Source organism: Watersipora subatra, chromosome 2 (assembly GCF_963576615.1).
Source record: "Watersipora subatra chromosome 2, tzWatSuba1.1, whole genome shotgun sequence".
NCBI classification, from domain to species: domain Eukaryota; kingdom Metazoa; phylum Bryozoa; class Gymnolaemata; order Cheilostomatida; family Watersiporidae; genus Watersipora; species Watersipora subatra.
In genome coordinates, this window is record NC_088709.1 from 49,439,034 (window position 1) to 49,453,227 (window position 14,194).

Below are 14,194 nucleotides of genomic sequence, written 5' to 3' on the forward strand. Positions count from 1 at the left end.
GGCAGCAGTGTGCTGTCAGCTATATTCTTTAGGTGTCAGCAAAGAGTCAACTCATTCAACAAGTCAGAGAACAATCGACATCATCAGCTAAGAACCAGATGTGTAATAGCCATATTGAAAAAGGTTGAACAGAACATTAGAGGCCTAAAGAGGAAAAATTAATGTGCTGAAGAGAGAAGAAAACTTCTGAGCAACCTGATTATAAGTGCGTTTTTGTGGAATGGTTTTAGGTTAAGTTTACCATCTATTATCCAAATGATTTGTTCTGTTAGTGAGCTTATAGACAGAAAAAAATTAATTTTTCAATTTCATTATCAAGATTTATTCCCTCTTCGCTGTATGTATGGCGCTTTATTCCAAATCAGATATATTCTGGAGATGAATATACTGTGACCATCTGCGCAATTGTGGCTGAATGCCCTTCCTAACACCACAAATGTCAGAAAGCTACCGTCAAGCTTCAAAAGCTGTGAGAGTTCACTATGGTGTTATGTGCTTGAGCCCATCCTATTTTAGGTATAAGCTCATATTATTGATAGCATTAACTCAGCATTCTATAATACTTTTTCAGATGAGTCCCTTGTTTATAGAAACATTAAAACCCATATCAAAGCATTCCATAATAAATTAAATTCGGTTTTCATTAAACTAAAGTATTAAGTCACAAGAAGTTATAATGTCAAGTAGATAAATCTTAAATTATCAATTTTAGCTAATCAGCTCACGAAAAAACTATAGCTGAAGGTCGTTTATACGATGCAAATGTTGATGTAGCAAGAATGAAAAACGAAATAACTGTATTGAGTGAATATGTAGCAGAGCTGTAAAAATCTCTGGTCTACTCATTCAAAACAAGTTTGTCTAAATGTTTCCACCGTACAACTTACAAAAAATTCGGTTTACAGTAATTTTACACAAACAAATGTTGTATAGCCATAACTATACTACAACCAACAGTTAAGCAAACAACTCCTTGTTAACAATGTTTTAATGTTGAAATGGTTAGCTATCTCTTAGGTTTTACCAAAGACTATTACTAGCTCACAAATATAGATATAGCCAAAAAATTTATGTATAAACCTGAGAGGACGTAACAAAAATTCAATACTGTTATGAAACTCCACCGCACAGGCGCATAAACATACGGTATATCAGTTAGAAACATAAAAAGCTACCACCTTATCATAGTTTGCTAGTACAAATGAAAGTAACATGCACGCATATAACCTATAAAGTATAAAAAACATTAATTTTTACACATTTCTGGTAATATAAAACGAGTTACCAATGAATAGCGAAAAAAACATCTTTCGCGGGTTATCTGAAGTATCAGGTTTATTTAACTTTTAAACTTTCTTTTACTCTTTTCTTTAAAACTATATTTCAATCAACTAGGTAAGATATAATTTATTATATAACTTACTAGTTACAAGATTCACGCATAGAATGTAGTAAACGCACAAACATGAGGAAATTTTTTTTCACTTGCTAGAAAAATATAAACTAGTAAATATGTCTTAAATGCGGTCGGTTCAAACAACACGGATAATCCGAAGTCGATTACTGGTTGCCATGCTCATATCCAACATCCTTTTGAAATAATTTTTCAATATAAAATTTTACAATTATATTTACGTTGCGCATTGATTTTTGGCATGTTTTTTATGCAAAATTTACAAACCAAAACTACAAGTTATTGAATAAACATAAAATAATATTGGTGCATTTAATATTTGTAGACCGGTAATAATCCTACAAAAGAAAATCGTTACATGCATGATCTATCATCTTATGATACGGGTCGCATGACGCAGTCTGGTATCCAAGAAAACAACATGGCGAGCTCAGGAGATGGAGAGCCAGTCCAGTATCTTTACACGCCTGATTTGGACGAGGAGTTTTATCAACAAAATTTAATGCTCACTCATCCTACAAACATTCTACGATTAGATGAAGGAACCAGATCAACAGGTGCTGGCGGAAGCCGATTTGAAGCCGAATTGGATGAACATCTTGACTATAAGCACTACGACATGACTGATGATGACGCCGAATCAGTTGAGGTAAAGTGATTCGCTGAACACAGCATGTTTTTTTAATTACACGCTTTCTCAAGGTTATTTTTGTTAAACGTTTTTTGCTAAATGTAAACAAAAGTTTGAGCTTTTCAAAGACTGGTTAGAGTAGCCAATAAAAGTGGTAAAAGATCCTGGTAAAAGATAAACCTTTCTTGCTGTAGCTTTACACTGACGAATCTAAAACTTTTTTCACTTTTAGACTTTCATCACGTGAGCTTTTCACTTTTTTCTGTTGTAAGCTACAACTTGCTATTTCACTTTGGCGCTACACTGTGCACTCTGTTGATGAGCACAAGTCAACAGTATGATCTTCACTTTCTTGAAAAATGACTTCTGCTTGCCAAGAATGTCGTCTCTCGCGCTTAAATGTAGGCAACTGGACTTTATAACAAGGTCACCTTTAGTCAACTAACGCTGTCAGCTCCTTCTGGAGGCAGAGCCTTCAGAGATGCTCTGCCTCTCCTGGAAACAGAGTATGCACAAATTATAGAATAAACTATTGCAAGTTTTAACTGATTGCCTTCAGCACAATTATCTTCTTTAACAGGAAGTGTAAGGATGGGCTATGAATGGCCATAATCTGCAATACATGCACAATTGAGGTAAACTAGTAAACTCATAAATTATAGACATCCACTAGTATGTAAAAGCACAAAAACCATGACAGACGTCAACTCACTATCTGCAAAAACAGCTAAATTTATTAACAATAATTAAAGCAAGGTACACTTAATGCGCTAAATTGGTAATAAAATGCGATTTGACTGGCTTTCTAAGGCCTTTTAGCTTGTACCATTGTTATGGTATTGGTACATTAATGGTTTTACTGGAGTAAAAAGAAAAAAACTCTAGTTTTATGGCCGAATTATTTATAATTAGACAATAAATTATAAATGCTTTGATATATTACTTTAACAAATCATATTACATCAATATGATTATATTATTATTAATATAATTGTATTGATATTTAGCATTATCAATATTATTAATATAATATTAATAATCTTAAATTATATTATAATTGAATATTATTATAAATTATATTATACTCTAAAATATATTTATACTGTTTCAGTTTGTGACAATTTGCAAATAGTAGAATGTTTTTTACTATTTGCAAAATGTCACGACTATTCTCATGACTGTCATTTATATATTTATCTAGTTGTCACCTGGAGGTATCTTAGATGAGGAGACCATATCAAGAGGGTTAGGCAACCTTGGCAGAAGTGCAGACGGCACGTACCAAGTGTTTCTTGACTGCACCATATCAGTGAGTAGAAGGCCTACTGATGATTTAATTATACAATAATATTGGTCTCTCACATATTACTTTAAAAAAGTCTTGTTTTAGGGTCGCAACTTGGAAGATATTAGTTTGATGAGAGGTTATATGCACCTACAAAAGGTCGATGTCTCTTATAACAATTTAAAAGGTAAGAGAGTAGACAATTATAAATGCTTAAATCAGACCACAACAAGTAATATAATACAGCCATTATAACTGCACTTTTTAATACCATTTAGCAAGATCATTTCACTATTTCAGACATTCAAGCTTTGAGTGCATTGCACCACCTCATAGAGTTAGATTGCTCCCACAACCAGCTATCTGAGTGTCTAGCTCTAGTGCCACCACCAGCCAACCTGAGATACGCTGACTGTTCCTTTAACGCCATCACTACCATACCAGACCTCTCAACTTATGGTTGTTTAGAGCACCTCAACCTCGACAGTATCCTCTTTACAGTATTTTGTTGTTATGTTGGTTTTATTGGTTTGCTCTCAGTAAAAGCTTTGATCTAAACTGTGAAAGGAACTAAATATTCAGAGAGTTTCTATTCTAGACACTATGGTTTGTTTAAGGATGTCTAGATAATACAACAGAACTTGTTTTTTGTTAATGTTAGCTAAAATTCTAGAAACAGACTAATTTTTTGCACAACGTCTTTTGATGTAAACTAGATGTTTTATCTACCTTTGTTAGACTTTTATTATTTTATGTCAAGGTCGTTTGTAAAACTGGTAATTAAATGGCGTGACTCCATGTAGCTGCGCAAACATATAATACTTATGTTTAAATCATGTATGAGGCTATTTAACTGCAAAAAGCCAAAAAGTGTATAATTTGAATCGTTATGACTTGAGTGATTATTATCTCCTTTCGCCATGTTTATCAGAAATGGTGATATTCCCTCCAAAAACTTTATGGTCAAACAAATAATTTTTTTCCTTGGGCTAATGTTTAACTGCTAACAAAACTGGCAGCAATTTATCCTTAACTGCTAAGCAAAGACAACTCCGTGAGAGAGATGCTCGGACTGAAGAACTGTACGAGGCTGAGGACATTGAGTCTTGCCCACAACCACATCAGGAAAATGGAAGGACTGACTGATCTAAACATCCGCCACCTCTGCCTTGTTAGTTCATGCATAAATCTTATATAACATATATTCGTTTAACCTGTGATCCATCAAAAACACTGTATGTGTGACGTATGTCTGTATCGAACATCTGGTGGGAAATCTGTGATCTGTCCCGAAAACATTATTTTGAATATGGGCTCGACTAAGTGTTTATGTACGTTTGATAAATTGCTTTAAATAACACTGTTTAATCTTTACCGTAATAAGAGTCGTGTTAGTCTGTTCGCCAAAGTTGTGGGTTGGATAAAAGATTGCATTGTATGGGATTTGAACCCGTGACAACGGGCTTCACCACTCAGTGTGTCCTACCATTTGCACTAATCATTCCTCCAAAATGTTTGAGGATTATTGTGCATGTGCTTATTCTCTGTGTAATATTGGCACACTTGACAATATCTCCCAGCCAGAGTACTATTAGTAGTAATTGTGCACTCTTGTTTCAATATCAGAATAAAAGACAATTCCAAATTTTGTATCGTTTATAATGTTTTTATGGCCATTACATAAAACTGTTAACACGAAATTTAGTGAGCTATAAATTATACTAACATGTATGATACTTAACTAAGACTTCAGTTGGGTATGCTTGATTCAATCATTAGGTTGTTAAAAAATCTGATCTATTGATGCGAACAGAAAGGGGACATAACTCTCAATCGCTCTCATACCTCTGACTCTTGTTTTTGTTTTCTTTATGCTGCAGAAATACAATGAGCTTACAGCTATAGAGAATCTGGAAACATTGACTTCCCTACAGACCATTGACCTTTCAGGCAACAAGATCAGAAGTTTGTTGGGGCTCGAAAGACACGATCTGCTAGAAACCATTGACTTAGAAAGCAATGAGGTAAAGCATCTGTATAATGCTTTTTCCGTCATCTAGTAATTAGTGAAACACATTTGTAACTAGTTCTTATTTTATTACAACCTTAAATTTCGATTCTATGGATGTCGCAAAATGGCAAACCAAATGATTTCAATACAATGCCCTGCATGGTAGTGGTAGTAGTCGGTAACTGGAATGACTCGCTATATTTGTATAATATACCATACTTTATTAGGCTAAATACAATGAGTCAGTTGTTTTTGACAGATTATAGATATATCAGAGATCAAGTTCATCAAAGATCTGAACATGTTAAGGGACCTCAACCTGTTGCGTAACCCAATGCAGCAATTACCAGACTATCGACTCCTTGTTCTCTACAGGATGCCCAAACTTAAAGACCTTGACAGGAAGAAGGTTGATGTCCACGAGAAGGTTAGCTAAAACACACTTACAATTGAGTCAAGATTGAATAGCTGTTCTTAGGCTGAGGTTCATATGTTCTGGTAAACACAACAATAGTGGCTGTGGTATGGCAGAAGTGCCCTAGGTCTTGAGCTATCTAATCAAGTAAGCAAACCAAAAGAATCTTTAGCTTACTTTTTGAAATAAGCATACATAAGTTCAGGGAACCAAGGTAACACACAACATAAGAAACTTTGATGCACAAAATTAAACAGACATTCGTCAGTCGACAGTCATTAGAAAATGAGGAGACAACTCATTCTGCTGTAGTTTTTCAACTTATTTGAATGCTTGGCTAAATCAATAATTATTTTAGTAAAAGCCTAAAAAGTGAGCTCAAGCATTCAGTATTTGCATCATGATTTTTTTATTGTTGGAAAACCGTGTAGACTGCGTCTGGATGTGTCAGGTGTATTTTTATGATCACAGGCTTTGTAGCCAGCTCACGCTGCCTGGCAGATCCCATACAGCATTTTAAACGGTTAACATCATCCTGTGAATCACTGCTTCTCTAATTTTTACATAATGTAGCTAATTTTTCAACCTTCAACATGGCCCACTGTTCTAGAACATTCTGTTTATAGATTGTCCTTCCCGTTAGCAGCGAGTCTAAATATTATCGGATTCTGACCTTATTCTTTACATAACTGTGCACGTTCCATTACTGAAGAGTTTCTATGTTCATTAAAATTCACACAGCTTGAAAACGTTTGCTAACATGCAAAGGTATATAACCATGAAAGTTCTGTGCTACAATCTCGTATTGAAATTGTATTTGTAGCATACCACACTTATAAAGTTCAACATACATGTACACATTGAGGTTCATTAATCTTTGCTCGCTTTAAAATTTTCACTACTTTTAATGTTTGTGGGGAATAGAATATATATAATGGAACCAACTTTAAGTTATGACAAACTACATATTCTTTGAATCCTGACAGTCTGCAGAACGCAGATCTAAACTAATTAAAATAATCATTACCTACAAAAGCTCACAGTCAATGTTTCCTCAAACATAAACAGTGCCATACTTTGCAATTTTTTTTCACCGCAAGATACGTAAAATTTTAGTGTGAGCTCGCAACAATCTCTTAAAGTGTTAGTAGCTCTGTGAAAGGGCTGTTGAGGCTTGACATTACAAGTACAAAGATGTATTCGTGAATATTTTGTTTGTAATACCCTAGCCTGAATGATCAATATTTTGGGCATGTAGATACAGATAAGATGCTGATATTTTAGACTTTGCTCTCAAGTATTTTTCGTACCTTATAATTTGATTTTAATGCCAGGTATCAGCAAGCAACCTTTTCGATCCATCTATAGAAGTGATCGCCCAGAGGGACCACATCATGCATGTTGTCTATTCTTTCCTCCAACCCAAGCACATCATGGAAAGGTCAGTCCCATTCATCTGTTAGACTTGTATCCAGATACAAACCTGTGAACAGCAGTGTTTTACCTGACTATCTATTCTTTATAGTACCCTCGCTAGTGTGGAGACACCCTATCCGATGCTAGTTTTAGTTGGGCCACAGGGAGCAGGGAAGAAGGACTTAGCTCAGAAGCTTGTTGAGGAGTTCTCAGATTATTTTGGATACGGGTGAGCAAAAAACAAGCACTAACACATTTGACATAGAAGTAGTGTTTTACATAGTCTCAGGTAAAGTTTCAGCAGGTAAAGATGATACAGCATGTAAATATATAAACACATGATACAGCATCAAAATTTATTAACTCAAAATATTCAACTCATCACTATGAGTAATCTTTCGAATGATGTCTGCTTAGCTCCCCGCAAGCAGAGGCTGCGCATGTTTCTAAGAGTATTATTGCACAGACAATGGCTCTGTGATCTTGGCTGGCCACATTTGAGTCTAGTGACAAGAAACCCTCGACAACTGGAGACATGCCCAGTTGTAGAAAGCATTTTAAGGTTGGATATCATTCCTGTCACCAACAGTGATCATTCTTGGGAATTCAACCTAAAACTGTTGGGCAGGCCTTCGAGACTTGCAATACATAATTTATTACTAACATATTCCAGAGTTTGCCATACAACAAGGAGGAGACAACCTGAAGAGACCCATGGAAAAGATTACAAGTTTGTGTCGATAGATGAGTTTGAAGAGTTGATAAAGTTGGGCTGTTTTGTGCAGACCAACATGTACAACGGCCAGTGGTACGGACTCAGCACCGATTCTATCGAGTCTGTAGCGACTGAAGGGCTTGCTTCTGTGGTGAATATGGAGCTTGAGGTCAGTGACCTACTAAGTATATAGTGTGAGGTCTGTGACCTATTAAATATGGAGCTTACATATGACCTATAAAATACAGATTTTGAGGTGGGCAGAGTTCACATAATACTTCGTATTTATCTGTTCCTTTTCAACGCTGCTAGTGCGCGTCTACATGGTGGACAACTATAGACTGTCAACACACTTGCATATTTTAAAGTTTCTTTCTGGAAAAAAGGTACTCCGAGAAGTCTGGCAGGTAGTGGAAAATTATCGATGCTTTCATTTAAGTATTTTTTTACGCTGTTAAATATTGTATGGTGTAATAACTATGTGTACAATTATTCTGTAATGCTAATGGGTAGTCAATTCGAGCGGATAGTAGATGCTGATAGTCGTGAGTTCAAATCTCATACAATACAATTTTTTTCCAACCTCCAGCCAAAGACAAACAGAAGTAGGGATAGACATGGCTTTATCATTGTAAAAATTACACATAAAATATTTTTACGTAAGCTACTCTTTGAAGTCAAAAATTAAAAGGTATAAAAGTATACAAGTTGCTGAAACAGGACTGCGCTTCAAACCTAAGAAGTTGCACAAACAGTGGATATTCATTTTAGGGCGTTTTAACACTGAAGAAAACACACTTTGCTCCGAGATATGTACTCATCCTTCCGATGAGCACAGAGGCTCATGAGGAGCGGCTGAGGTCAAGGAACATGTATCCTGATGCTCACATAGCAGACATCCTCAAAAGGACTGAGATGTACACAGAGTACAATCAGGAGCATCCTGGTTTCTTTGACTTCATGATCAACTCGGGTATGATTAAGATTGTACACTTTAGCTTAGTATGTATGTACATAAAGGTATATACTAACTCAGGTACATAAAGGTATGTACTAACTCAGGTACACAGAGGTATATATTAACTCAGGTACATAGAGGTATATATTAACTCAGGTACATAGAGGTATATATTAACTCTGGTACATAGATGTATATACTAACTCAGGTACATAAAGGTATATACTAACTCAGGTACACAGAGGTATATATTAACTCAGGTACATAGAGGTATATACTAACTCAGGTACACAGAGGTATATATTTACTCACGTACATAGAGGTATATACTAACTCTGGTACATAGAGGTATATACTAACTCAGGTAGAGGTATATACTAACTTTGGTACATAGATGTATATACTAACTCTGGTACATAGAGGTATATACTAACTCAGGTACATAGAGGTATATATTAACTCAGGTACATAAAGGTATATACTAACTCAGGTACATAGAGGTATATACTAACTCAGGTACATAGAGGTATATATTAACTCAGGTACATAAAGGTATATACTAACTCAGGTACATAGAGGTATATATTAACTCAGATACATAGAGGTATATACTAACTCAGGTACATAAAGAAAAGTCTAGTTGAAAAAAAACTGGCCAAAAACTGTGCTTTTGCATACATAGTAGTCTTAGAACCACAGTATACAATAGCCTTATCACCACCATACATACTAGGCTTAGCACCACCTTGCATTGTAGTCTTAGCACCACTCTTTACTGTGATGTTTCACTTATTAACAGATGATATCGGAGATGCTTACCGGACACTCAGGCGTCTCATTCTCGAGTATCTCGGTATGAACATCAGTAGTGCGGATGGATCACTAAGGTCAGGAACTCCTGATCGGCAGTCCATTGGTTCCGGTTCATGTAAACATGACTCACGGCCTGGAACAGGCAAACAGTATACAAAACCACATAACACAACAGAAAACCCAAAAGGAAGTGTGGTATGTAACAAAGAATATGTACATGTATTTCAGGTGAAAGTTAGATGTCAGATCATTGACTAAATGCCTGCAGAAGAATACGTTCTCCATTTACACTTCCACCTTAAGAAGACAATACAATAATATTTGACATGTTAGCTGAGTAATAATTGAGCAAATTTATGCTGTCATTTGGTGAATGAGTCATGAACCTATTCTAAGCAATTATTTATCATAACTAGTTACAAAATATTAAATTGAGAGTTGTTTCCTTTCATTGATATTGAGAACAGAGCAAATAACTCCTTGTATGATAGTCATATCAAGGGTTTGTTTTCCATTCGGTTGATATTATGATCAAAGATGGTCCTTTATATCACACAATTTTGTCTTATAGTTTTGCGCTAAAATTGCAAACATGAACAAGTGTTAGAATCGAAAATTATCGATATTGAACATTTTGTGAAAAGGTCACGCATGTTCCTATTATCGGCTAGCTGGCCGCTAGCTGTATCATCTCCAAAGAAGCAATATTGGTTATATCTCGATCTAAAAGTCCCTTTACTTTTAAAATTGCAGATGCGCCTTCAGCTGTGAAATCTCTAACAAACATTGCCAAAAATATTTATCTGTGTTGTACATGTTTATTTATTTTGTATAGAGTATAGCTTTGCATGGCCAATAGAAATAATGAATGAACACATTCTTATTTCCTGTTTTAGCATTTCATTATAAACTATTCAAAACATTCACAAGTACAAATTTGATTTACCAATGTTGAATGAGCTAAATAATCAATATCCACTAAGGAGCCATCAGTATCTCCTATTAGTCTGTTCGCTGAATTAAATCCCTCCATCTCATCAGACATGAATTGCCAGTGCAGGCAGTCTTAGTTTGAATTTGTGTATTAGCTATTTGTTGAATATAGTTCAAAATTTAATAGCTGCTCACAACATCGACTTGTGTAAACTAAGCGAGTGAATTTTATTTAAATCTATATAATTATATGTCTCTCCACATTGGTCCTATGTGTATTCATTCGCCCTTGTGATTGTCCAGCTATAGCTATTAAAATCTTGGAATAAAGAATCTGTATTGCAGAAGATTTGATCTCAAAACCTCTCATTTGCCAGTCCAACACCTTACTAATTAAACCACTCCAGCTTGATAGATTTGATAGGCAAAATATGTCGCTATATGGGAGCAAATACGCTACGCTCTCCGTCACGATGCAAAGTGATGACGTATTGTTATGAGAAGCGGTAGCTCTTATTAGTAAGCTTACTCAAGTTATCCATTGACAACGTGCCAGGCTAATAGGAAGTAGCAGGCAACTCTCATTACCTCTCATTGTTTATAAGCTGATTTTTTTTACCCGGGCATCCAGCTAGTCTATGTACAATTCTTACAAAGTAGGACAATTGAGAAACTACGAGACAATTACATGTAGGTTATGTATTATTTCATTACAGCTGGAAGCATCTTTTAATAGAAGAAAAGAACAGGCTATGGATGCTGTGATTGGCTACATTCCAACGTTATATGAACAGATAGTTAACAAGTAAGTGCAAGCTATCAGTATTTGAAATGCCATGGCGCAAGGAAAGACAACTCTGAGATGAGATAAATGGTTTAACATTATACATTGATATCAAGACATGTAGCTGATCGCTCAGATATTCCTGGTGAAAAACAGCGATAAGATAGGGTTAAAAATGTAGATGAAAATGCTATATTCTCTTTACTAAAAGCTTTGTTAATAAGTTCGGTTGTGCACAACTCTTGTTTTGCTCAACTCTGTCTATTCGGTGTTACTGTTTCCTCTTGCTCTGGAATTCACATTTTGCAAATCTATAAGTATTAATGATTAGGAAAGTAAAGATTTTGGATTCACTCTTTTGAAAAATTTTGGCAATTCCAAAGGAAACTCTTAATTTTTGCAAAGGCCTTTATATGCTCACTGTTTGGTAAGGTTTTCTAACATCATCCTCCGGTATGTCCAACTATAGCTATTAAAATCTTACAATGAAAACTCCGTATCGCAGAAGATTCGATCTTGGACCATCCTCTCACCAGTCCATTCCTTTACCAATTAAGCCATACGAGCTTGTTGGATTCATTAGGCGATATAATTATTGTCTATGTCCTTATCCGAGTGCAAATACGCTACAGCTCTCTGATAAGGCGCAACGTCACAGAGAGCGGTACCATAATTTTATGCGCACCCAACTGTGAGAGCAAGTAGTTGGCTCTTATTAGTAAGTTTACTCAAATTAGCCATTGGCAATGTGCCAGGCTAATGGCAAGTGACAGGCAACTACATTACCTCTCATTGTTTATAACATAAACCTATAAACTAATCTTAATTACTTATACCTATTAACTAATAGACCTATTAACTAGACCTATAAACTATACATATAGTTAATAAGTCTATGGTTTATAAGCTGATTATTAATACCCATGCAATGCCAAGCATTCCGCTAGTATACATATATAATCTCCAAATGGCCATCCATTCTTTATCAGATCCAAGTTTTGCAGTGCTTTTAGTGACACGGCAAACAAATCTTAGCCACAGTTTCAGGTAGCTAAGATTAGCGTAATGAAAATTGTGCAACCGTTGAGAGCTCCATTGAGAAAAACTTCTTTTCTTCTCAGAATGCCACGAACTGCACCAGCAGACTTGCCAACACAGCTAGGTCTAGACGGTCGAAGACCAACATCACAGGCGTATAACTCAACAACCTTGAAGACTGGCACTGACAGCAGGTCAAGTTCAAGCAGCAGTTCGAGCAGCAGCAGTTCGAGCAGCAGCAGCAGTTCGACTAGCAACAGAGGCTCTTCAAGCAACTCTGGTAGTGGAGACTCCGCCATGAATACAATCAGTCAAGGTAAACAGGGGAGGTCTTTAGTGTGCGTATAGCTTGTTCGGATAATCGATAGTTTGGAGCTGGTCTATCACTCGTTGTGTCTACACAAATTTCTGTCACTGTACACTGTCTGTCACTGTACTATCTCTCACTACTGTACTGTCTCTCACTACTGTACTGTCTCTCACTACTGTACTGTCTTTCACTACTGTACTGTCTCTCACTACTGTACTGTCTCTCACTACTGTACTGTCTCTCACCACTGTACTGTCTCTCACTACTGTACTATCTCTCACTACTGTACTATCTCTCACTACTGTACTGTCTCTCACTACTGTCTCTCACTACTGTATTGTCTCTCACCACTGTACTGTCTCTCACTACTGTACTGTCTCTCACCACTGTACTGTCTCTCACTACTGTACTATCTCTGACCACTGTACTATCTCTCACTACTGTACTGTCTCTCACTACTGTACTGTCTCTCACTACTGTACTGTCTCTCACTACTGCACTGTCTCTCACTACTGTACTGTCTCTCACCACTGTACTGTCTCTCACTACTGTACTATCTCTCACTACTGTCTCTCACTACTGTATTGTCTCTCACCACTGTACTGTCTCTCACTACTGTACTATCTCTCACTACTGTACTGTCTCTCACTACTGTACTGTCTCTTACTACTGTACTGTCTCTCACTACTGTACTGTCTCTCACTACTGTCTCTCACTACTGTACTATCTCTCACTACTGTACTGTCACTACAGTACTGTCTCTCATTACTGTACTATCTCTGACCACTGTACTGTCTCTCACTACTGTACTGTCTCTCACCACTGTACTGTCTCTCACTACTGTACTGTCTCTCATTACTGTACTCTCACTACTGTACTGTCTCTCACTACTGTACTGTCTCTAACTACTACACTATCTCTCACTACTGTACTATCTCTCACTACTGTACCGTCGCTCACTACTCTATTGTCTCTCACTACTCTATTGTCTCTCACTACTGTACAATCTCTCACTACTATAATCTCTCTCACTACGGCACTATTTCTCACCACGATACAGCGTAAGGTATCTCACCGCTGTAACTTGCTCTGCTCCTGTTACGATCTTAAGATAAGAATGTACAATAACAGTTTTATAATGACCTAGACCTTATAATTTTAGATAATTCATTTTAGTTTTAAAATAGTTATTTGTGTTAATTTTTGAAGATGACCATCTGCCAACAGAGACCTTTAATCGCATGCAGCTGATGTCTGGTAGTGTAGCGGGCACAGACTTCGGTGCTTCTACTGCTACCACCAAAGAGGAACAAGCCAGACCACCCAGCAGTAGAATAGGTTCAGCTCGGTTCCAGGTTTTGCCACCAATAACTTCTCCGGTTGGGGATCAACCGCCTGGTTTAGCAGTACAGTAATTGACATTGACTCGACTAGCTCGCTATCAAACATCGAGTGGCCGTAATGTGCTGGT

At 36.5% G+C, this 14,194-nt stretch overlaps 1 protein-coding gene across 1 annotated transcript; it reads left to right on the plus strand.

Moving 5' to 3' along the window:
* Positions 1-1,818: 1,818 nt before the first annotated feature.
* LOC137388625 (leucine-rich repeat and guanylate kinase domain-containing protein-like) lies at positions 1,819-14,139 on the plus strand. Its single transcript, XM_068075102.1, has 15 exons — positions 1,819-2,063; positions 3,247-3,354; positions 3,436-3,517; positions 3,631-3,816; positions 4,377-4,501; positions 5,211-5,354; positions 5,601-5,768; positions 7,091-7,197; positions 7,282-7,401; positions 7,846-8,056; positions 8,659-8,860; positions 9,645-9,853; positions 11,308-11,396; positions 12,497-12,729; positions 13,933-14,139. The coding sequence occupies exons 1-15, from the start codon at positions 1,836-1,838 to the stop codon at positions 14,136-14,138; spliced, it is 2,418 nt and encodes an 805-aa protein (XP_067931203.1). The 5' UTR covers positions 1,819-1,835; the 3' UTR covers position 14,139.
* Positions 14,140-14,194: the final 55 nt, after the last annotated feature.

Excerpts from the sequence above, each read along its gene's own strand:
- LOC137388625 (XM_068075102.1), top strand. The coding sequence starts at position 1,836 with ATGGCGAGCTCAGGAGATGGAGAGCCAGTCCAGTATCTTTACACGCCT. Across the intron at positions 4,502-5,210 it reads ACATCCGCCACCTCTGCCTT|AAATACAATGAGCTTACAGC; the intron begins GTTAGTTCATGC and ends TTTATGCTGCAG. Across the intron at positions 8,861-9,644 it reads TGACTTCATGATCAACTCGG|ATGATATCGGAGATGCTTAC; the intron begins GTATGATTAAGA and ends ACTTATTAACAG.